The sequence below is a fragment of the Chiloscyllium plagiosum genome, unplaced genomic scaffold, assembly GCF_037043375.1.
Source record: "Chiloscyllium plagiosum isolate Xiang-an unplaced genomic scaffold, Cpla_swu_hap1 HiC_scaffold_37, whole genome shotgun sequence".
In the NCBI taxonomy this organism is placed as follows: Eukaryota; Metazoa; Chordata; class Chondrichthyes; order Orectolobiformes; family Hemiscylliidae; genus Chiloscyllium; species Chiloscyllium plagiosum.
The window spans coordinates 5,621,050-5,646,844 of record NW_028270175.1 but is presented as its reverse complement, the minus strand read 5'-3'; the positions used below and the strand labels follow the sequence as shown (position 1 = coordinate 5,646,844).

The following is a 25,795-nucleotide window of genomic DNA, read 5'->3' as shown; positions in this document are numbered from 1 at the left end:
AACAGAGATGAGGAGAAATGACTTCTCTCAAAGGATTGTGAATCTGTGGAATTCACTCCCCCCGAGAATGCGGTGGATGCTGGGAGTACATTAAGTAAATTTAAGGAGGAGATAGACAGATTTTTAATGAGTAAGGGGTTGAAGTGTTATAGGGAGCAAGCAGGAAAGTGGTGTTGAGATGAGATCAGCCATGATTGGATCAAATGGCCAGAGCAGACTCGAGGGGCTGAATGGCCACCACCTGCTCCTTGTTCCCATGTTCCTGTGTTCAGCGAGTAGCGTTCTGAAGTAGCTGAAGCTTTGCTTTTGGTGCATGGGGCTCAGGCACACAGGTCAGGGGAACATAAGGTATGCAAAGTCTCATGGCCTCTTAAGGCTTGAATCCAGCAAGAATAATCTGTTCTGACAGAGTGTCAGATAATCTTACTTTAAAAATAGTGTAAAAATGTATTGACCTTATCATATTTCCTCACAATGATGTCATCCCCTGCTTTAGCGACCGGGGTTTCAGATAATTCCTTATTTCTGTATCAGAGGCCAGTTGGACAGAAAGTGTCACTGGAGAGCATTAAATGAAGTACCCTAATCTTTGCACTTCAAGCCTGCAAACTCCACTGTGAAAGGCAGCCCAGAGCCTGGCTCTAACCGAAGCAGCTCAAATGGCAAACAATTGGAATTGGGCTCCCTCACTGCCATTTCAACACAAGCTGAGAAATCATTTCTCCTTTGAAGTAAACTCCATCGCTGAGCCCGATGTTCAGTTTCTAGATTATTTTTGTTCTGATGCAATTCTTAATTGTTGTGAGACTTGACATTCAGAAGGAAATCCTATATCAGAGATGTGCTAATTATAGCTCTGATAATTAAGCGTTCATGCCCAAATCTTTGAGGGGAAAAATGCAACAGAAATGCCTGTTAGCATCAACACCTCACTGAGTTTATTTTGTTGGTCAGCAGCCAGTATAGTGAATGCCGAAATCTATCACCATATCATGAGTCTCCGGTCCATTTGACCATGTGCACTTCCTCCTTGTGATAACACAGCTCACCTACCTTCACAAAATTCAAGGGACTTTGAATATGTTTAATCCCAATCCTTACCTCGTTGATGAGTCTTGTTGAGAGTTCAAAACCCACAAAATCTTATTTGCTTCTGTCGGATGGATTACTTAACATAAAATTAATGATATGCATGATGCCATGCCCATACCTATATCCAGGACATCGCAATATCTTGTCAACATGCACTTTGGAAATGTAGACTTATCATGTGGAACAGGTTCGGCTAAAAAACATTGGAAATAATTCAGGGTGCAGTTTTCATCCCTTCAAAATTTTATCTCTTTCACAAAGAGTCAAGTTAGCCAGGTCACTCAGAAGTGCCTCTTTTAGCTTCAATTATGTTTGGACTTCCTGTGTCAGAACATCAAAGAGATAAGGCTTTTCACAATAGCAAGAGGAGTTATATTTATCAAGGTGCCTTATTATGAACAAGTGGGATCGGTCTTCCTAATTATTTTCAACTAGCAACAAGGCTAAGTGCCCCATCTTAGCAAAACCTCATTAAACCAGAACTAACATTGGGAGTATATTTGTCAAAAAAAGGGAGGTATTGCTCACCTGAAGAGGCAATACTGGCTTGTCTGATACTGGCTTCACTGGAAGAGTTGTAACCTTCCTCTTTCAGTCCCACTTCCTCAGAGTCTCTGTCATCCATGTAACTGCCATCGAGTGAGCCTTGAGCCCCATCATTGTCCTCCTCATCACTACAACCTTTGGGCTGCACCATGTAGACCCCTTCGGGGGCGATGTACGCACTGTCACCAGCCTTTATTAGCCTTTCTTCACCACGCTCCCCGTGTTCGTCCATGTATTCCCCATTCACCCACTTCTCTATTGCTTCCCGCCTTTTCTTGTCCTCCTCCAACTTTTGGATGTCATGGAGTCCATCGGGAGTGTCAGTGTCCCCCTCCTGGTTGCCATGACGCAGCCCATCAGCACTGTTGTTCTCTTGAGGTTTGTGGTCTGGCTCAGTCTGCTCTGCCTCAAAGTTGTAGTCAACCTGCCGACTCAGCTTGGCACAGATAGCATTCAGCTTTAGGCCTCCTTTCCTCTTGGCAGCCATCTTGAGATTTCCTGAGTTGTCTTCAGTGCATAAACTTCACTCACCTTCAATTCAGCGAGCCAGCAGGAAATCGGAAAGAAAGGAAAGACACGCTATGAATCTTCACAGTGTAAAACAAACTAACAAGTATAAATCAGTTTCACATTTACCAAAAGGACATGAAATACTGTCATTCCATATTATTGGACCTTTACAATAACTTTGTTTTGATTAAGAAAGGCCTATACTCTCAAATTGAGGTGTTCAAGACAATACAAGGTGTGGATAAGATAGTCATGGAGCAGATTCTTCATCTTGTGGGGCATTCTCGGACAAGAGGTCATAGTCTTAGGATAAGGGGCAGCACATTTAAAATAGAGTTGGGTCTGTTTCCCTGCTGTACACCTCTATGACTCTGTGACTCTATTTCTCCCAAAGGGTTGTGAATTTGTGGAATTCTGCTCCTATACCTTATGAACTAAGATTCAAGCAAATTGCACAAAGCAAAGCTGTCAGAGTAATGCAGGAATGCAAACGGAAAGTGCTGGAGAAACTCAGCAGGTCTGGCTGCATCTTTGGAGAGAGGAACAAAGCTAACATTTCAAGCCTTGTATCACTTCTTCAGAAAGTTCTGGAAACATTAACTCTGTTCCTGATGTCACCAGAACAGCTGAGTTTCTCCAACATTTTCTGTTTTTATTTCAGATTTCCAGTATCCGCCGTACTTCTCCTGTACCATGGTCCGACTACACCAGCCTTAATTATAACATCTGACTAAAAGGCATCATTGTGGCGATGAAATGATCATCATAAAAATTTGAATAAACAAGAACCATCCCCTACTACTTTGACCAATGGCTTCCATTCATCAACACTCAAATCTAGCTTTGATAAATTTCTCTAATTCCTCTGATGATCCCGGGAAAGGAAGCAATGGATTTGGTACATTTGTGGCTTTTTAAAACTATTTTCTTGACCAGTTCCGCTCCCTTGGATGTAAACGGCACTGTAGCCTCATCTACCTGTGGGGAAATGTACAGCTGAAGAGCAATATGGGGAGGAGATAGCTCTGCTTGCACGTGAACTCCACAATGCATGCAGAATGCTTCTGTTATATCGACACATGCAACATCAGTAAGTAACGCAGAAACAAAATTCTACATTGTATGGCACTAATGGTAAATTCCTGGTACATTGGCAACATTACATTACATTCATAGAATCCCTACAGTGTGGAAACAGGCCCTTTGGCCCAACAAGTCCACACTGACCCTCTGAACAGTAACCCACCCAGACCCATTTCCCTATCTTATATTTATTCCTGACTATTGAACCTAACCTACACATCCCTGAACACTCTGGGCAATTTAATGTGGCCAGTTCACCTAATCTGAACATCTTTGGACTGTGGGAGGAAACCGGAGCACCCGGAGGAAACCCACGCAGATGCGGAGAGAATGTGCAAACTCCACACAGACAGTTGCCCGAGGCTGGAATCAAACCCAACACTGTGAGGCAGCAGTGCTAACCACTGAGCCACCATGTCACCCTCTAATTCATTATTGTATTTATTGTACGAGGTTTAGATTCTGGAAACCAATCAGTACATTTGGTGCAACTTGACCAGAATTTGAGAATTTCTCAGTTCTGGAAAAATGTTTTGTTTCCATAGTTGTACATGACAAGGGGATCTTATTGATTTCCTTCCTAAAGCCTGCTTTGTTTCATTAATTCACAGGAAAAGGGCATCACTGGCTAGGCTAGCATTTATTACTCATAAAGTTAAGTGCTCCACTTAAGGGTCAACCACATTGCTATGTGTCTAGAGTCACATGTAGGCCAGACTGGTAAGGATGGCAGATTCTCTTCCCTAAAAGACAGCAGTGAGCCAGATGGGATTTTCCCCAACAATGGAATAATTTCATGATCATCATTAGGCTCTTAACTCCATATTTGTTTTGTTTTTAAATGTTCAGTTCAAACTCCACCATTTGTCAGGACTTGAGCTTGGACCCTGAGAACTAGTCCAGTGACAGTACCACTAGACAACCCCCTCCCCTTGACCAGGTACCCTTATACCTACCTCTTTGACCAAGCCTTCAACACCTGATGCCCTAATGCCTCCTTCTCTAGCTCAGTGGCAACTTCCCATCATTTTAGGCTCCTGTGGGCTACTGTGGGACAGTTTACTTTGTTTACATTGCTATATAATGCAAGCTGTTGTTGGTTTCCATCGGGAATGACTGTGAAGATCACGGCCGCAATTCATACAAAAAAAAATGGGAATATCAAAACGGAAAGAGAAAGGTGCAAAGGAAGGATCTTTGTTAAACCACGCAATTACATTGGCTGCTTCCGTGTGGTACTCCTGCCAAACTAGCTACTTTGGTTACAGCCCACACACCTTGCAAATTAAAATACTCAAATGGCATGACCAATGCTAGTGATGATGAAACACAGTCCAATGTAACTATAGTTGTTGTTCAGTGGTTTCAAATCCCACTGCGGCAGATGGTGAAATTTGAATTTAATAAAATATCCTGAATTAAATAGAACAGCTAGCCTAGTGTTGACGGTATTATCATTGCTGATTGTGCTTACAGGGCCATCTGGTTCATGAGGGAAATCTGCCATCTTTACCTGGTCTGGCCTATATGTGACTCCTAACCCACAGCAATGTGATTGACTCTTAACTGCCCTCTGGGCAATTAGGGATGGACAATAAATGCTGGCCTGGCCAGTGATACCCTCATTGATTTTAGGAAAATGCAAAGAATGGTTTACTGAGCCTGAGCTTCAACTACTGGGCTAGTGTGCAATATTTGAACTGCTCCAGTCTGCTCTGAATATTGACACAGAAACCCACACCATGAGTCAGGTTTTAGTCTGAAAGTTCCTCTGAATCCTCTCCGCTTCCAGAGTATGCAGGTGACCAGCATGAACCTTGAGTGGAGAGGGTCCCCATTACCGTTTTTGTTTGCGTTTCATTCTGAGCTCCTCGTGTGAGTGATCAAAAAATATACTGAAACTGATAATCCTTCTGCTAAAATAATCCAGCTATAATTAACAACTGTGAACTCCACACTACAGAACGTGTGTGAGCGCCCACTCACAATGAGAAACAACCATCAGCACTTAACCAAGCATTTAACACATCTCAGCGAGGTTACTTCATAGCCAGAGATGACAGGTTTTATTTTAAATCATGAAATAAAATAGAAGTAGCTGTTGGGAAATACAACTGGGTGGTAATAAATGACGCAAACCATCGGGTAATACAATAACACATGTTCTTTTGAACCATCCCCAGAATATTGCTGTACTCCTTGTGATAGTAAGCTCCTCATTGTGACTCATGTTTGTGAAGCAATGGACAGTTAGACCCCAAGTGTGTTGGCAAGGTGGTGGTATTGTCACTGGATTAATAATCTAGATCCCCAGGTTAATTTCTCTCAGGACCTGGTTTGGAATCCCACCATGGCAGATGGTGAAATCTGAATCCATTAAATTGGCAACCATGTCACCATTACCAATTGTATTAAGAGAAAATGAAACACAATCCATCTTTACGATGGAATGGAATCTTACTTGGTCTGACCTACATGTGACTCCAGACCTCCTCCCCCACATCAATGTGGGGTAGCAGTCTCACGGTATGGCAGTCTTGGCCCACCGTGGATCTTCAATCCCAACATGGAGATCCCATCCAGTCGAGGAGGTCTTCTTTGGTGGCTTCTGGGTAATCCAACAACTTGGCATGGAGGTCTAGTCCCCGCACGGAGTTCTAGTCCCACCACAGAGGTCAGGTCCCACCACAGAGGTCAGGTCCCAGCGCGGAGGTCTAGTCACACCACAGAGGTCTAGTCCCACCACAGAGGTCTAGTCCCAACACAGAGGTCTGGTCCCACCACAGAGGTCTAGTCCCACCACAGAGGTCTGGTCCCATCACAGAGGTCTGGTCCTAGCGCGGAGGTCTAGTCCCAGCGCAGAGGTCTAGTCTCATCACAGAGGTCCAGGCCCCGCACAGAGGTCTAGTCCCACGACAGAGGTCTGGTCCCAGCTCAGAGGTCTAGTCCCAGCGCGGAGATCTAGTCCCAGTGCGGAGGTCTAGTCCCATCACAGAGGTCTAGTCCCCGCATAGAGGTCTAGTCCCACCACAGAGGTCTGGTCCCACCACAGAGGTCTAGACCCAGTGCGGAGGTCTAGTCCCAGCACAGAGATCTAGTCCCATCACAGAGGTCTAGTCCCACCACAGAGGTCTAGTCCCAGCACAGAGGTCTAGTCCCACCACAGAGGTCTAGTCCCACCGCAGAGGTCTAGTCCCAGCACAAAGGTCTAGTCCCAGCACAAAGGTCTAGTCCCACCACAGAGGTCTAGTCCCAGCATGGAGGTCTAGTCCCAGCACAGAGGTCTAGTCCCAGCACAGAGGTCTAGTCCCAGCACAGAGGTCTAGTCCCACCGCAGAGGTCTAGTCCCAGTATGGAGGTCTAGTCCCAGCACAAAGGTCTAGTCCCAGCACAGAGGTCTAGTCCCACCACAGAGGTCTAGTCCCAGCACGGAGGTCTAGTCCCAGCACAAAGGTCTAGTCCCAGCACAAAGGTCTAGTCCCACCACAGAGGTCTAGTCCCAGCACGGAGGTCTAGTCCCAGCACAAAGGTCTAGTCCCAGCACAAAGGCCTAGTCCCAGCATGGAGGAATATTCCTGGCATGGAGGTTTAGTCCCAGTGTGGAGTTTTAGTCCCAGCACGGAGGTCTAGTCCCAGCGTGTAGGCCTAATCCCAGCATGGAGGTACAGTCCTGGCACAGAGGTGTAGTCCCGGTGTGGAGGTATAGTCCTGGCACAGAGGTGTAGACCCGGTGTGGAGGTATGGTCCTGGCACAGAGATCTAGTCCCATCACAGAGGTCTAATCCCACCACAGAGATCTAGTCCCATCACAGAGGTCTAGTCCCACCACAGAGGTCTAGTCCCACCACAGAGGTCTGGTCCCAGCGTGAAGGTCTAGTCCCAGCGCAGAGGTCTAGTCCCATCACAGAGGTCTAGTCCCCGCACAGAGGTATAGTCCCATGACAGAGGTCTGGTCCCAGCGCAGAGGTCTAGTCCCAGCGCGGAGGTCTAGTCCCATCACAGAGGTCTAGTCCCTGCACAGAGGTCTAGTCCCACCACAGAGGTCTGGTCCCACCACAGAGGTCTAGTCCCAGCGCAGAGGTCTAGTCCCAGCACAGAGATCTAGTCCCATCACAGAGGTCTAGTCCCACCACAGAGGTCTAGTCCCAGCACAGAGGTCTAGTCCCAGCACAGAGGTCTAGTCCCACTGCAGAGGTCTAGTCCCAGTACGGAGGTCTAGTCCCAGCACAAAGGTCTAGTCCCAGCACAAAGGTCTAGTCCCACCACAGAGGTCTAGTCCCAGCACGGAGGTCTAGTCCCAGCACAGAGGTCTAGTCCCAGCACAAAGGTCTAGTCCCACCACAGAGGTCTAGTCCCAGCACGGAGGTCTAGTCCCAGCACAAAGGTCTAGTCCCAGCACAAAGGCCTAGTCCCAGCATGGAGGAATAGTCCTGGCATGGAGGTTTAGTCCCAGTGTGGAGTTTTAGTCCCAGCACGGAGGTCTTGTCCCAGCGTGTTGGCCTAATCCCAGCATGGAGGTACAGTCCTGGCACAGAGGTGTAGTCCCGGTGTGGAGGTATAGTCCTGGCACAGAGGTATAGTCCCGGTGTGGAGGTATGGTCCTGGCACAGAGGTATAGTCCTGGTGTGGAGGTATGGTCCTGGCACAGAGGTGTAGACCTGGTGTGGAGGTATGGTCCTGGCACAGAGGTGTAGACCTGGTGTGGAGGTATAGTCCTGGTGTGGAGGTCTTGTCTTTGCTTCGGATACAACCTCTGGGATTTTCAGTGGCCCAGCGTGGAGGTGTTGTCTCAGTGAGGTGGGCAGTCTCGGCTCGGTCCTGCGTGGCAGTCTCGGCTCGGTTTTCCAGCGTACCCTGAATCCAGGAGCCATTAATTGAACGGCGGTATACTTTTACTTTCTTTTTCTTCTTATTTATGACTTCTGTGATAAATTTAGGCACCATGGCATGGCGACTTATAAAACTTTTCACTGTATTTTTTTGTAAAAATACGTGTGACAATAACTTGCTATTCTATTCTATTCTAATCTTAACTACCCACTCTGGCAATGAGGGACAGGCAATGAATGCCTGGCCTAGCAATGAATGAAAGGGAAGCGCAGTAGTTTCTCTCTCTAATGAAGAAAGATGCCCACAGTCTTCGTGGACTGTGGCTAATTACCAAGATATCCAATTGAGATTCAATTCAATGGGGCGTCACACAATATGCACCAATGTGATGATCATGTACGTTGCCAAGTAAGGTGAAGATGGTGAGATGGGGGGGTGCCCAGAGCCAGTGGACAATGTAGGTGTTAGCAAGGAAAGGTACACAGTGGGAAATGATGACAACATCAGATCTGAGAAGTGACAAGAAATGAATTTAAGGCAAATTTTTCTGAATAGAATATCAACAGTTTTCTCTTCGGAGGGCAGAAATAAAACCATGCTAACACTCTGAATCTAGATCAGACTAAAGATTGGATGGTACTCTGCCTGTTGGCTTTAATGAAGATAGGGGCATCTCCTACTGAGGCACAGGCTCCAGTATACTCATCAATTTGTACCTGGTAATTGGTAATCTCACTTCAACAGAGAACGAAGGTGCTGGTGTATGAAGATGACTAGATGCCTCTTTCAACATATTCCACACCCATGACCATTACCATCCAGAAGGACAAGGGTAGCAGATACCACCTCCTGCAAGTTCCCCTCTGAGCCACTCACCATCCTGACTTGGCAATATATCGCCGTTCCTTCACTGTCACTGGGTCAAAATTCTTCCTCATGGCACTGTTGGTGACCCTACAGCTCAAGGACTGCAGTGGTTCAAGAAAGCAACTCACCATCACTTTCTCAAGGAGAGCTGGGGCCAGGCAACAGAGCAATGCTCACATTCCACACCTGAATAAAACCAGGCAGATATAGCAAGAGGTGCTCTCCTGGTTAAAGGCACATTGCTCAGCTTTAATCAACACCCATAACTGACCTGACTGGCCAAGCCCAATGCTGACACCAGCTACCTGGAACAAAACTTTGTTCCATTTCCTAGAAGTAACAAAAACAAATTTTGTCATATACATGTGGCTAGAATAGTTTCAGTTTGCAGAAGAATATTGTTTATATGTTGGAAGGTCATTCACAACGGTTTCATTAACATATCAAAGGTTACACGATATAGCATCCTCTTTATATAAAGACTGAATATGTTTATGGATTTACAGTGGTTTGGCATTCCAATTACATTGAGATTATTAAGTATCTTAATAGGAACTTAATGGAAATTTCCCCCGAGTTATTGTATAAAGAGCTTGTTTTATATGGCTTCTCTATGACCGAGAGAGCTGGAACAATATATCTTACAACATGCTACAGGGATATCAGAGTTTTCAGGTGAGGGCTTACTTTGGATTTATTTGCATTTTATCTTGAATTATCCCTGACTTTGTCCCCATATCGAGGACCGCTGAATAAACAAGGGGCTCAGTAATGCTGTCATTTTCTCCACCACCATATTAACACCAGTGGTCACAGACACCAGGACAGTCATTTGGAAAAATCATCTGGAACAAAAAAAAATTTGCGAGGAAGTGGAAGACATAAATTTTAAAGTATTTTCACAGAAGCCTTAGAAGGAAGATTGAGGTCACCTGGGCGTAACAGAGAAGGTCACGTATGTTTACAACACACAGTATTTCAAATTCTAACTACTGATTTCCTTCATAGGAAATGGTTTCAAGAATCTTTTCTTTGACTCGCAGTCTGGTTCCTGACTATTTATATACATTCATAAACACTCATTTAATAGGCATTCTGCAGGAAATTGAAAAAACAGAATATATAGACGATAATACTTGGTTGCTAAGGTAATCTGACTTTTATTTCAGGAGCAAGAAGGACTATATATCCAGGTCTGTCTCCTCAATGCTCTGACAGGTCTATAATACTGACCAACTGTGCATTATTCATGTTATCTAATACAGTAATGAAAACTGAAGGGAAGGAAACAGGGCAACAGTCAAACAGAAAGAAAATTACTCAGAAAAGCACAAAGCTTTCATGAATTAGTTTTGAAGCATTGCTACAAGAAGAAAAAAATTTCAGTGCAATAATATGGATTTTTTTTTTGCTCAATATACCTGACATTTTATATCAGAGTTAGGGTTCAAGCTCCAAAAAAGGTAGTGGATATGGTGTTTTGTGATGGACAAGTTGATGGTCTCGTGATAACATCCTTGGACTTGTAGTGATTGGACCCAGGTGGATGTTGTTGACTACAGGACCACCGTTAACCTGGGCCAATCAGGTAGCCCGGCTGATCAATATAAACAAGGGATTAAGGTGACGGGATACCAGCCTCTGCTGAGTTATTTCAGTATTCGGTAATCTAGCAGACCCAGGCTAACAGGTTAGGTTCATATCCCACCATAGCAGATCATCAAATTTGAATTTGATAAAGTCTGGAATTAAAAGCTCGCCTAGTAATGATGGTGTAATCTCTGACGGTTGTCATAAAACAAGATGTGATTCCCTAATGTCACATAGGGAAGGAAATCTGCCATCCTTACCTGGTCTGGCCTACATAAGAAAGAAAACAAGGAATTAAATGTTAGGGCCCAGGTGTCTCTGGAGAAGGAGCATGCGTGTCCACCAATACCCTTGAGCTGTTCAGGAAGAGGTGGGCACCGCAGGGAGTGGAGTGTATTATTTCCCTGTCCAACTCTATTTTGATTTAATCCCTGTCCTGCCTTCTCCTTCACTGTTTGATCACGCAGCATTGCCCTTTTTTGGTGGTGGAAACTGAATAAAGATTTGTACACCTTGTGTCTTTCATTGTGTCTCACAAAAAAAAACAAGGGATTAAATAATAAAAAATAAATATAAACGAGGGATTCAGAATCCCCTCAGTTCAAGGACTGACTCTGAGCTGGCTGGCCAGAGCTAGTATACTGTGCATATGTAAATAATGTGTGTCTTGGTGGTGGGATACTGGCCTCTGTGAAGTTATTTCAGGAATATTAATCCAGAGACCCAGGTAATGCTTTGAGGGACCTGGGTTCAAATTTTACCTGGAATTTGAATTCAATAAAAAATCTGGGATTAAGATTCTGACAATGATTGTCAGGAGGAGAAGTCATAACAATGTGGTTGACTTTCAACTGCCCCAGGGAAAGTTAGGGATGGGCAAGAAATGACTGCCTGGCCATCAGTGCCCTCAAACTGTGAATGAATTAAATAAAAAAGCAGACAAATGTTTGCTGGGGACAGAGTGACAGGGAAGGTGTTACAGCAAGTAAGTGTAACTCATTTGGGAAGGACATGCAGTATGTAATGTTATTAATCATCATTTGGTAGGACAGAGCTGAAGTGTTACTGAGAAAAGATTTGTTTTGTTGAATATTTTCTTCTTACATTCAAGACAGTTTGCAAGAATACCATTGTAGGGGAAAACCAACATTTATACAGATGAGAGGACTGTCACGCTGATTTTCCACATTATTGGTATTCTTGCAAACTGTCCTGATGAATGTAAGATGGAAAGCTTCAACAGAAAGTGTGTTTTTTCAGCACTGCATGCATCTAATAGATGAACCACAGAGACGGGAGCGTGGTGCTGGAAAAGCACAGCAGGTCAGGCAGCATCCGAGGAGCAGGAGAATCGATGTTTTGGGCAAGAGCCCACCGTCAGGAATCTGATTCCTGATGAAGAGTTTATGCCCGAAACATCAATTCTCCTGCTCCTCGGATGCTGCCTGACCTGCTGTGCTTTTCCAGCACCACACTCCCAACTCTGATCTCCAGCATCTGCAGTCCTCACTTCCTCCTAGGTGAACACAGGCAGAATAGAGACCAATAGATCTCCTGCTGTCAGCTCACGGGGTTAGAAGTGATCAAGAACTTATTAATGAAAGTTACTTAACTTAGTCTGTATCTTTAAGCATCCTGATCAGCAAGTCTATGAAGATTCATTCTGAGTTGAAACTAAGGGACAGTTCAATGGACCTGTGGCTAACAACTCCTGCCTTTGAGCAGCAGGCAGGGTAGTAAGAGGAAGAAGAATGCAGTGGGGGAAGTTAGCAGCACGTATCTGTATAAGGAATGGCTGCCCAGAGTCGAAGGTTTTACATAAGTTTTAGAATCCATTCCGCCTGGGATTTAATGGGCACTGTTGGAATAGAGAGACCAGGACTCTGCACACAGGCTGACAGCTCCTTCCATACTTTTGCCTCTGAATCGTAAAGTTGTGTGTTCAAGTGCTACTCTAGAATGTAAGCACAGAAAACAAGGCTGACACTGCAGAACCTTACAGAGGAGACACAGCAATGTTCACACAGCTGACTTTCAGAGGCTCAGTCAAATTGAGACCTTCTGTGTCCTCTCAGGAAGGTGTAAGAAAGTCCGTATTCCTGACTCTGAAGAAAATCCAAGGAATGCTGCCCAGGATCCTGGCAAATATTTACCCTTCAAGTGGCATCACAAAATAATAGGTTATCTGCTGATTATCTCTTTGCAGCTCATGGGAGCTTGCTGTGTGAAGTGTGGTTGTCACATTTATATTCCGACCATGAAGAATACTTCAAAAGTGCTTGTAGGCTTTGGAACATTCAGTTGTTGTGAAAGGTGTTATAGAAATGCAAGTCTTTCTTTCAGATTTACAAAAAGCCTCAATACAAGATCAAACCCAGCCTGATGTATTTATTACCGAACCCCTAAGTCTCTCTCTTAGCTTGACATTGCTACTTCTACGGAGACAATATGTTGTCCTCAATGCTCTCAATTGTATTTTCTGCAGGAAAAAAAATAAACCTGCCTATTTTTGTTCCTTTATCTCTGACATTCCTTGAACATTTTCATTAATTACAAGAGGTACCTCAACACCTTGCCACCCATCCAGAATCCTTCAACCCCTCACCATCCTCTTGTCACCCCCCAGCTGCTCTAATTCTTCAGAGTCACAATTCAAATGATTTGAACCCCCCCCCCCCCTCCACCCCCGTCAGTGATTCCCAGTCATCCACCTTTGAAGAGGTAAGGTGGGGAGTGGGATACCGTGCATAGGAAAATGCCTGAGCTTCCAGAGTGTTTCAGCAACAGGTACGACTCAGCCCAGAGTTCAATTGGGATGGGGTGCAGATCGCTCTGAGTGAGCAAGTATAGTTTGAGGTGTCTGGCTACACTTTTTTTCTTAATTTCAAAACTATACTTCATTCACAAAATATAGTCACTGAAGCAGTTTGGTTCTGTATAGTAAAAAAATGAAGAAAACAAACAAACATTGGAGTTTAATTCTATCCAACAAAAAACACCCAAAGCATCTCTTACTTGTGTAAGATTATATTTACATACATGAAACTGATCCCCATTTAACTTCAGCAGAAAGACCTCAGACAGTGGTCTTCCCCCAGATAGTGGTCTTCCCCCAGATAGTGGTCTTCCCCCAGACAGTTGTCTTCCCCCAGACAGTGGCCTTCCCCCAGACAGTTGTCTTCCCTCAGACAGTGTCTTCCCCAGACAGTGTCTTCCCCAGACAGTGGTCTTCCCCCAGACAGTGGTCTTCCCCCAGATAGTGGTCTTACCCCAGACAGTGGTCTTCCCTCAGACAGTGGTCTTCCCCCAGACAGTGGTCTTCCCCCAGATAGTGGTCTTACCCCAGACAGTGGTCTTCCCTCAGACAGTGGTCTTCCACCAGACACTGGTCTTCCCCCAGACATTGGTATTCCCCCAGACATTGGTCTTCCCCCAGACAGTGGTCTTCCCTCAGTCATTGGTCTTCCTCCAGACAGTGGTCTTCCCCCAGACAGTGGTCTTCCCCCAGATAGTGGTCTTCCCCCAGACAGTGGTCTTCCCTCAGTCATTGGTCTTCCCCCAGATAGTGGTCTTCCCCCAGACGTGGTCTTCCCCCAGTCATTGGTCTTCCCCCAGACAATGGTCTTCCTTCAGTCATTGGTCTTCCCCCAGACAGTGGTCTTCCCCCAGACAGTGGTCTTCCCTCAGTCATTGGTCTTCCTCCAGACAGTGGTCTTCCCCCAGACAGTGGTCTTCCCCCAGATAGTGGTCTTCCCCCAGACAATGGTCTTCCTTCAGTCATTGGTCTTCCTCCAGACAGTGGTCTTCCCCCAGACAATGGTTTTTCACCAGACAGTGGTCTTCCCCCAGACAATGGTCTTCTCCCAGACAATGGTCTTCCTTCAGTCATTGGTCTTCCCCCAGACAGTGGTCTTCCCTCAGTCATTGGTCTTCCTCCAGACAGTGGTCTTCCCCCAGACAGTGGTCTTCCCCCAGATAGTGGTCTTCCCCCAGACAGTGGTCTTCCCTCAGACAGTGTCTTCCCCAGACAGTGGTCTTCCCCCAGACAGTGGTCTTCCCCCAGACAGTGTCTTTCCCAGATAGTTGTCTTCCCCCAGATAGTGGTCTTCCCCCAGGCAGTGGTCTTTCCCAGATAGTTGTCTTCCCCCAGACAGTGGTCTTCCCCCAGACAGTGTCTTCCCCAGACAGTGGTCTTCCCCCAGGCAGTGGTCTTCACCCAGACAGTGGTCTTCCCCAGGCAGTGGTCTTTCCCAGATAGTTGTCTTCCCTTGAACAGTGGTCTTTCCCCCCACAGTGGTCTTGTTCCTTGGCGGCAGCTGCCTCGTATTCCTGCTAACTGCTATTTGCGTGGTTGATGGCAATATCTCCGAGTGGGATGTGGAAATGACTGGACTGGGGCTGTGTTTGTGTGATGCTGTATCAGTGTTGCTTAACCCTGATTAAGACGTCTGCATTAATTCCCAAAACATTGTCTTTTTCATTTGAGTGCACAACAGCTCTGATCACCTAATTAAAAACTTCTCGCCTCAGTGACTGATCACTTGGAGCCAATCTAATTGGCTCCTTGCATGTTGCTATGACAAAGACTCTTGTGTTCGAAAAGCAGGCACCAAGAAAACCACACAATTCCAGGATGAGGAAAGTGAGAAATCTCCAATCCCTGTCTGCTTCCGTGGGAAGTGCCCTAATTAAAACTGACACAAGAACATGGAACAGTATAACATCAGGCAGCTCAGTGGTTAGCACTGCTGCCCCACAGTATCAGGGACCCAGGGTCAATCCCACCCTGAGACAAATGTCTTTGCCGAGGAATATGTCAGAGGGTTATCTGTGAAGAGTATAGAGTTACAGGGATAGAGTGGGGCGGAGGGTTCAGGGTGGAATGGTCTTCAGAGGTTTGTGTTGACTTGATGGACCAAATGTCAAGATCAGAGTGGTGCTGGAAAAGCACAGCAGGTCAGGCAGTATCCGAGGTGCAGGAGAATCGACATTTCGGGCCGGAGCCCTTCATCAGGATCCAAATGGCCTACTTCCACAGTCTAGGGATTCTATGAGAAGGTCCTTCAGCTCCAAGTCTGTGTGAGCTTTCCAACACAGCGGTCCAGTTAGTCTGATATCCCTACTGCTTTAAATACATAAGATTCACTCCCTCAGGTTACTGACTTCAGTGAAATGATTAATTTGAATTTGTTTCTTACTCCGAGCTGTTTGGCTTTTCAGACACATTTAACATCACTGAGTCTCGACACAGCCCCTGGGAGAGGACCTGGGGGCTTTTTTTCAGTTTGATATGAACACTTTGGGTACAGTCTGTCTGGACTGGTCACAATTCCATGAATAGTACCATCTTAACAAGGTTGGGAATCACAGAAACAACAATCAGATCAATGTCATGGGACTATTCGTGGGAGCTTTCTGTGAGCAAATTGGCTGCCATGTTTCTACACAGCAACGGTGATTTCATTCCCAAAAAAATTACTTCATTGGCTGAAAAGAGCTTTGGGACGTGCTGTGGTCATAAAAGGCACTATATAAATGTACACCCTTTGTTTCTTGTGTTGGCGGTGGTGATAGTTTATTAACTTCTGACAGTGTGCAGGCCTGAAACTGCAAGGGGGGGGTCACATGATGGTGATGTGCTTCTGTGGCTAAGGGAGGGTCAATACCCCCTCCTGCTAATAAGGTCAGAAGACCTGGAGAGGGGAGCAAACACCTTCATTGACGCAATAAGCAAGGGTTTGATTCAATTTCATTTTCAACTATTGGCCTGAATGTGTCGATGGTTGATTAAAAACCTTACCAACTCCTCTTTAATAAGAAGAGATGGAAAGAAGCAGGAATCTCCTTTGTGTGTGTGAGAGCTGAGACAGTGCTGGGTGCGTTTTACTATGAGATTAAATGCACTTTTAATTGCTTTTGCTCTCCAGTCTGTGACCTTGAAGACACTGTTGTCGTTCTCTTGACTTTCCTTGTGGCGATATGAGCAGGGAGGGAACTAAGACCACAGTGTACGGCTGGAAGCTCCCTTGACCAGGGTGGTGAGTCTCCATTAATGGCACCCCCACATTTTGCACTCAGTCAGAAAGAGTCAGTTTTATTCCTAAAGGGGGAATGTTTATCAATTCACAGCGAAGAGAGGGTCGGGATCACACAGTGCAGTTTGAGATGCAGCATTGGCTGCAGATGCTGACAGAGTGCAACCTTGTTTGCTTGGGATTTTTTTCATAAAACTGCGAAAACGTCCTTCAGAGGTTAAACACAGCAAGGGGATCGCATGCACTGTATTGCATTAGCAGCATATATTGACCCACAACTAACAGCTATGCTGCACTAATAAAACTCCCGCCTATCAAACGCTTTATTTATAGTCCCACTCCCTATTTAATCCTCATCGTGGTGTTTCTCACGCTATTACCAAGAGCCAAGCTGGTGGAGAGGGGGCTGCCTCAGTGTTTAAAGAGACTGGTGAAGGTTAGGGCAAGAATAAAATGGAGGGGGATTATCCCCATCCCCATCCCCTTCCCTTCCACCCCGGGGCCTGCCAGAGGACAGCGAGAGGCCAAGGTCCTGGAACATGTTGAAGGTTGAGCCTTGAGTCTCCCACCAGAGCTTGAGAGATTCCAGGATCTCTCCATTGACCAAGGAGTCTGGGGGTCACAGTCTAAGGATGCAGCGTAGGCCAGTTAGAATGGAGATGAGGAGAGTGGGGAGCCTGTGGAAATGTCTACCACAGAAAGTGGTTGAGGCAAAAACATTGAATGCTTTCATGAAGGAGATCAATATATATATAAAGGGATCAAAGGATATGGGGAGAAAGCGGGATAAGGGGATTGAGTTGGTGATTAGCCATGATGGTATTGAATGGTGTGAGTGTTGTGGGCCTGGTAGAGGTTACAGAAGTAAGCAGGGTGAGGCCATGGGGGGATTGGAAAACAAGGAGTATCACCAGCTTGCATTACCTCAGTGTTTGTTTTCTCTGCTTTCCAAATCACCCAGAAAGCACTGTGCAGTTTGTCTGTCCTCCTCATGGTCTACTAGTGCATATTCATAGATTTGACAGGCCAGTATTGTTTTCTTTTGGGCGACTGTCTGTGTGGAGTTTGCATGTTTTCCTTGTGTTGTATGGGTGGCATGGTGGCACAGTGGTTAGCACTGCTGCCTCACAGCGCCAGAGACCCGAGTTCAATGCCCACCTCAGGCGACTGAATGTGTGGAGTTTGCACTTTCTCCCTGTGTCTGCGTGGGTTTCCTCCGGGTGCTCCGGTTTTCTCCCACAATCCAAAGATGTGCATGTTAGGTGAATTAGCTGTGCTAAATTGCCCGTAGTATTAGCTGAAGGGGTAAATGTAGGGGAATGGGTCTGGGTGGGTTGCGCTTCAGATGGTCGGTGTGGACTTTTTGGGCCGAAGGGCCTGTTTCCACACTATAAGTAATCTAATCCTTAGAACAGAGGCATCTGACAGGTGAGATAAAATTAGAAAGTGGTTAGTGCTGCTGCCTCACAGCGCCAGGGACCTGGGTGACTGTCTGTGTGGAGTTTGCACGTTCTCCCTGTGTCTGTGTGGGTTTCCTCCGGGTACTCCGGTTTCCTCCCATAGTCCAAAGAAATACAGGTCAGGGTGAATTGGTCATGCTAAATTGCCCACAGTGTACAGGCTAGCCATGGGAAGTGCAGGGTTGCAGGCATTGAGTAGGATAATGAGTATGGGTGGGATATTCTTCAGAAGGTCGGTGTAAAATTGTTGGGCCGAATGGCCTATTTCCACACTGCAGGGATTGAATGCAAGTGATGCAGAAACCCAGCAGGTCTGGCAGCATTTGTGAAAGAGAGACAGAGTTAACATTTTTGGGTCAAATATGGTTCTTTTCCTAAAGCATTAATTCCATTTCTCTCTCTCTCTCCACAGATGCTGCTAGACCTGCTCAGTTTCAGATGTCCAGCATCTGCAGGATTTTGATTTTAGGCTGAGGGGTGATCTTACGAAAGTGTACAAAACAATGGGGAAGGTAAATCAGGACGGTCTGTTTCAGGCTGCAGGTATCCAGCAAATTAATCCAGCTTCCTGGTGCAAACATCGCTGGCTGCAGTCTCTTCTTTATTTGGTGTCAATGACTTGCTTCGTCCTGCAGCCGTTTGAGGTGCATTGGCACTCACTCTCACTAACGTGAAACATCCACAGGGAGTGGTCTCCAATGTCTATTCAAACCCTGACATCCAGCTTTGCATTTCATGCCAGTTGCTTGAACCATGACCATGGGTTGGTTGGCACCATCAGGGACAGATGGCATTGGTTTGCAGGAGATTTACCACCCTGGCAGAAACCTTGGAGGGTGGAGTGTACCAGGACATAGTTGGAAGCTCCCAACACTGTGCTGTTTTCACTCGGCTGGTGTTTTTGTAGCTGTCCGCCATTTGGATGTGGGCTGATTCAGGGACAGTTGCGCAATAAAAACAGAGCAGGTCCGGAGTCTGATGGAATACTCCCCACTTGCCTGGATGGGGCAGCCCCAACAACACTCAAGAAGCTCAACACCGTCCAGGACAAAGCAGCCCCGCTTGATTGGCCCCACATCCACAAATATCCGCTCCCTCCACCACCAACACTCAGCAGCAGCAGTGTGTACCATCTATAGATGCACTGCCACAAATTGCCAAGCCTCTTGCAACAGCACCTCCCAAACCTGCAGTCCCCCCACCACCTAGAAGGACAAGTGCAGCAGAAACATGGGATCACCACCCTCTGCACGTTCCCCTCCAAGCCATTCACCATCCTGATTTGGAAATATATCACCGTTCCTCCACTGTCGCTAGGTCAAAATCCTGGAATTCCCTCCCTAAGGGCATTGTGGGTCAACCCACAGGACATAGACTACAGCGGCTTAAGAAGGCAGCTCACCCCCACCTTCTCAAGGGGCAACTAGGGATGGGCAATACATGCTGGGCACAGCCAGCGACACCACATCCCATGAATAGAAGGAAGTTCCATCACAGAACCGAATGATGCAGGTAAGCTAAGTGAAGGGTGGCAATCCTGTGGAAAGTGAGCGCTTCTTGGACTCCTGGTTCAGTTACAATAACCCCACATTGTGCTTCAGATACTAGAATATTAAACTGCACAGAATTCTGCATCTAGCAAGATTTGACAACAATAATATATTTATACACCGCCCTTAACTCAACAAAATGTCATAAGGTGATTCACAGAGGTTATAAATTGATTTTTTAAAACTCACTCATGGGAATTGGGCACCATTGGCCACATTTAATACCCGTCCCTAGTTGCCCCTTGAGAGCTGTCACCTTGAACCACTGCAGTCCGTGTGTTGTGGGTTGGCCCACAATGCCCTTAGGGAGGGAATTCCAGGATTTTAACCCAGTGACAGTAGAGGAAAATTGTTCACTGAGCCACATTAGGAAATATTAGGGCTGACATTTGGTCAACGTTTGGTCAAAGAGGCAGATTTGAAGTAAAGTCTTGAAGGATGAAGGTGAGGATGAAGGTGTTGAGGTCACAAGCGGGACTTCTGGAACAGCTGAAGGCCCAGACACTGATGGTGGAGGAATTAAAATTGGAGATTTGCGAGTGACCAGAATTAATGGAGAGCTGCTTCCTCAGAGAGTTGTGGGGGCCGGAGGAGGGAACCAAGCTAGGGATGAGCAAGGTCATGGAAGGATCTAGAAACAAAGATGGGAATTTAAAATTGAGGAGTTGCTTAACCAGGAGCCATGGCGAGATGGGTAAAGAGGACTTTCTGCAAATTGGGAAGTAGTCCATGGAGTTTAGAATAATCACCAGTTTATACAGGGCGGGGGAAGGGGGGGGGGGGGTGCAGATTGGACTGAAGAAACCGGATGATGACTTTGCTAACTTGTTGTAGCCAGAAATCGTTCCCCGACCATGGACTTTGAGCAGATGAGCTGAGAACGAAGGGCGAGGCTTGAAAGGTGGAAATAGGTGCCCTTAATAATGCCACAATTAGCAATGAAAAAGGATAACAAGCATTTGAAGCGTTTGTTGAAGGAAGAACATGGACCTGGAGATCAGGAGAGAATGGAATGCTCCTCATGGAATGGCACCATGGGATTTAATTCTCAATCCAGAGCAGCAGAACAGGTGAATGCCACCTGGTTTACCATCTCACCTGAAAGACAGTGTAGGAAACACTGAGGAGACTGAATATTTCCAAACTTTACTGTTGAGAAGTATGGGAAATGATGGCCCCATCTTGTTCTGACAAGGTGGCTCAGTGGTTAGCACTGCTACCTCATAGTGCTAGGGACCTGGGTTCAATTCCTGCTTCAGGCAACTATCTGTGTGGAGTCTGCACGTTTTTCCCGAGTCAGCGTGGGTTTCCTCTGGGTGCTCCAATTTCCTCCCACAGTCTAAAAATGTGCAAGTTAGGTGAATTGGCCATGCTAAATTCCTATAGTGCTAGGTGTATTAGTCAGGGTGTAAATGTAGGGGAATGGGTCTGGGTGGGTCGCTTTTCGGAGGGTCAGTGTGGACTTGTTGGGCCGAAGGGCCTGTTTCCACACTGTAGGGAATCTAATCATCACAATATGGATCTTTCAGTGCATGCTCAGTAGCGATTCTTAAAGCAAAGTATTGTTACCCCCCTGTAAGTTAGTGGGCTATGGGTGTGTCACCCAGCCAGCATTTGTTACCTAATTACCCTTTAACCAAGTGACTTGGTCATTTCTGAGGGGCAGGATCTGGAGTCAAACATAGGCCAAACCAAGTAAGGACGGCAGATATCCTTCCCTAAGGGGCATTACGTGAGTTTTTACAGCTATCAATGACAGTTTAAGGATCATCATTACAGAAACTAACTTTCAATGGAATTCAAGTTCCATCAGCATTTGAGCCTGTCCCTAGGGCATGGCGCTCCAGGTTACTGGTCCAGTAACATTCCCTTTTTGCCACCCTCCACCTGACCGACATTATCTCTGACTGTGCAGCATCCTCTGAGTGTTGCCCTGAAGTACCAGTCTGGATGTTTATGCTGAAATCTCCCAGCCTGAGGCTTGAACTCACAACCTTCTGATTCTGAGGTGACACTGCTTTCCAACAGAGCCACAGCTGAGCCAGAACCGAAAAGGGGGAAAGAGTCTATTTCGATATCTGTGGAGTTGCAGTCGGCACATGGTCATGTTCACAGCACAGAACTGAGGTGAAACTTTTCAACTGACAGACAGCTGCCTTCCATAGGAAAACTTCTTTTAACATGCCATCTGTTCTCCAGGCAGTGTGTGTGTCTAACAATTCATACAAGGGAAAATTCATAAACTTTATTGATTAAACATCTTTTTCACTGCAGGGATTTTTTTTCCCAAACCACTCAAGAGAATTTTCTGAATGAGAAACTCAGTGAGTGTTATCACAACGATGATCTGTGAGAGACTCTTTCTGAAATGGAATGCTACAAACACTCAATTAAAATACAAACGTCCATGTGTGGAGCATCGCAAGGGAGTGTCAGAGAGCTGCTGTTTGGCTCTTCTGTTCAGCAAACACCACAGTTGGACTAGCTAAGGTGGTTTTGAAGAGGGGTTGGAGTGTCTGTACTGTAACAATACACAGATGGTAAGACTGAAACTTCTCATCGTTTGGTGCGCATCTCTCCCCTCCCCTCGCTCTGTCAATTGTGTCTGACACATCCCATTCAACACACTTCATAACCACATACTAGCGGGAAAACCGAGAACATTTCTCCCCTTCCCAAGCCCAATTTAATGTGCACAATGCATTGGCCAAAGGGCACAGCTCTCTGAGAAACGCAAATATTAGTGTCAGGAGCTCAAACTTGTTAACTAGATTAGGTTAGGACGAGTGGACGAGTTGGACCAAAGGGTCTGTTTCTGTGCTGTATACCTCTATGACTTTAAGTGTCAAGTCTTAGTAGAGAAGAAGGACCATGATTCTCAAATGGTTAAGAAGACTATTGTGCTGTAAAGGAGCAATGGTCAGCATTTGGAAGAATTGACCACCCTGTAGACACAGAGGATGGAGAGAAAGATCTCAATCAACAGAAATGTGGAGAGACAGTTTGTAAGAAGCTCAACACTGAGCTTATGATACAATCTGTAACTAATCCTGCTGCCCAGTTTCAGACTCCCTCAGCCTGAAAAACAACGTGCAGCCCCATTTCTATTCACTCTCGTCCTGAAGATTTGCCTAAAACCAGCAGACTGCGACTGAATCCTCTTAGACAGCTAGGTCCCTGACAGGAGATTAAAGTCTGTGTGAGTGCTGAAGGTTGGACAGTAAAGGGACACCACGGTGTGCCCACAGAGGCTGCCACATCCATGGGTGCGAACCTCTTCATTCTCAGTGTTATTTCCCCTGCCTCCTTCTATTCTTCACTGCACTGTTAGCCTAAAGATTTACTCCCCAGCCCAGAAAATCTTGCCCTAAAATGTGGTGAGTGATTTCCCCAGACTGCAGCCCTGTCACTGTGTTCTTGCTCAGGTCCGGGGCACAGTGGAGATCAGGGTCATTTCGGGCACGCATCATGATGCTATATACGGGCACTCTAACTGTTGTTGCCAAACTGCATCCCAATACAGTAGCTTTATTTTTGTTTAAAGGAACAAACATTTATGCGGCTCCTTATCACTTCCTTGGGACATCTCAAAGCACTTTAGAGCCAATTAATTAGACACTGTTGTTAGTTAAGCATTTGCTCTGCACACAGAAAGATGCAACAAATAGCAACTGGGAGAGGAATCTGTTTGTGTTTGGTTGCGAGAGCTCAGTGTGGATGTCAGGAGAAAGTCCAGCTCTCCCCCAAACTGATACCTCCATCTGAGCCTTAGCTTGACATCACATCTGAAAGATGGAACCTTTGCCAGTGTGGCACTCCCTCTGCCCTGCCTTTAAGTGATGGGGAGGTGCCGGTGTTGGGCTGGGGTGGACAAAGTCAGAGGTCACAGCAGACCAGGTTATAGTCCAACAGCTTTATTTGAAATCACAAGTTTTGGGAGCAATTTCAAATAAACCTGTTGGACAGTAATCTGGTGTAATGTGACTTCTGCCCAAGTACAAGTCCCAGTTTAAATTGTGCATCCAGGTCTGTAACAGGGCTCGAAACCCACCACACACTGATCCAAGGAATCAAACTGACTCTACTGACAGACTCCTGCCTTACTAATAATTGATCATTGATAATGTAGTCAGCGAGCATTCAGCTCTCAGGCATTGGTAGATTCTCAAAGTTAAAACCCACCATTGGAAAGCACACAGGAGTCTAACTCCTTGAACTCCATCTTGTAGCTCAACAATTGTGGTCTACACAACAAGAGTCATCGCTCTTCAACACACGTTGGTGTACCTGTGGACAGCTTTCAATCTTCCTTAGAGACACTGTAGCACCTCAGGCAGGGGTGGTGATGACCTAGTGGCACTACCACTGAGTTGTTCATCCAGTGACCCAGGTAATGTCCTGGGGACCTGGGCTCGAATCCCACCATAGCAGGTGGTAGAACTTGAATTCAATAATTTTAAAAGAATCTGGAGATGACCGTGAATTGATTGTCAGGGAAAATTCATCGGATGCACGAACTTCCCTTAGGGAAGGAAGCTGCCATCCTTACCTGGTCTGGCCTACATGTGACTCCAGACCCACAGCAATGGGGTTGGCTCTTAACTGCCCTCTGGGGTAATTAGGGATTGCAATAAATGCTGACCATGCCAGTGACTCCCTCCTCCAATGAATTAATTTTTAAAAATGTCCTGGTCCCCAATCTTCTTGAACTGTTTGGAATGTTTTTGTTGTTGAAACTTTATTGCTGGAACAGCACAGCAGGTCAGGCAGCATCCAGGGAACAGGAGATTCGACGTTTCGGGCACAGGCCCTTTACTGAAGAAGGGCCTGTGCCCGAAACGTCGAATCTCCTGTTCCCTGGATGCTGCCTGACCTGCTGAGCTGTTCCAGCAATAAAGTTTCAACTTTGATCTCCAGCATCTGCAGACCTCACTTTCTCCTTGGAATGTTTTTGTGCAAGCACACATTTTGTGATGTGCAGGACAATGTTGTCATTCTTTGAAATAGAATATTTTCAATCCAAACTGAATCTATTTAATGGAAATAAAAGGTAAAGATGCTACAGTCCCAGACAGCCATGGGCTGGTTTCACGTTAGAGAGAGGGGCAACTGCTGTTGCTGGAGAAACTCAGCAGGTCTGGCAACCTGTTTGGAGAGAGAAACAAAGTAAACGCTTCAAGTTCGGAACTGGTGGTGGTTTCATCTGAGGGTCACCACACCTTGGGCTAGGGGATAGACTGAGAAGGAGACAGCTCACAGTAACCTCAGGTGCTGCGGGAATCAAACTTACGCCGTAGGAATCACTCTGCATCGCAAAACAAACCGCCCAACCAACTCAAGGAAGGCAGGACTACAAAAACAAAACTGAGCCACTCAGACCCTCAAGCTTTCTCTGTGAAAATATTGTTGCTTTGCGAATGATGTAAGAATAAATAGAAAGCAACCACATAAATCAAAACAAGACCCTCCTTAAAGGGGATTATCAACCTGTGGCTAACTCTGAAAAGCTTTGTCAAATTAATGTTTGAAATTCAAAAGAAGACAAAGAATGAAATGTGATTTCCCGGATGGATATGCAAATGGCCTTACTGGTCCAGAGATCGAAAAACAAGGTCCATTTTAAGTTCAGTTTTTATGATTTGCCTTTTGTTAGCTGGCTTCAGTTACACTAAGTAACTTATAAATCAACCATGCTGCATGTTAGCAGCTAACCCACAATTCAGTCATCAATCTATCTTCTGGTTGGACTAAAAACAGAAAAGGAATATTGTTATCAAGAATCATTGATGCATTAAGCAACTAGCAATCACTACAGGAAATGATGCCAGGTTGCCATGACAATGAAAGCCAAACTGACTTCAGACAGACTGCCTTTGAGAAGAGGTCGCCTGTTATTGCTGTAAAATAACCCACTTAGCGAGTGGAACAGGAAGCAAGAGAACTTCAGGTTTTGTTTGAACAGGGACCAGTGTGAGGTAGGGCCACATGTGCGGCATCACAGCACCCAGCCCCTGGCTGTCAACTGAGCAAACCCCTGCTGCACCCCCCCACCCCCCACCCCCAACTCTAAGCCATTCCCATTAATGCGTAAGAAATACAATGGACTTTGTGGGGGAGCTGCCTGTTGGGGATTGGGCCGTTGGTCTTTCAGCCCGAGAGCCTGTCTTCAGGTGGGAGTGACGTTCGCTCGTCATGCCTTTGATTGGCCACAGCCTGGCAATGAAGGACAATG

General features: G+C 46.0%; 1 protein-coding gene across 14 annotated transcripts in view; it reads right to left on the bottom strand.

The window, feature by feature from the left end:
• casz1 (castor zinc finger 1) overlaps positions 1-25,795 on the bottom strand; it is a 402,949-nt gene that overhangs the window by 107,722 nt on the left and 269,432 nt on the right. For all 14 annotated transcript variants that reach the window (XM_043676242.2, XM_043676250.2, XM_043676245.2 and 11 more), the window contains one exon: positions 1,621-2,169. In XM_043676242.2, the coding sequence (XP_043532177.2) occupies positions 1,621-2,125 (505 nt within the window). In that variant the 5' untranslated portion in view covers positions 2,126-2,169. The remainder of the gene's footprint in view (positions 1-1,620; positions 2,170-25,795) is intronic.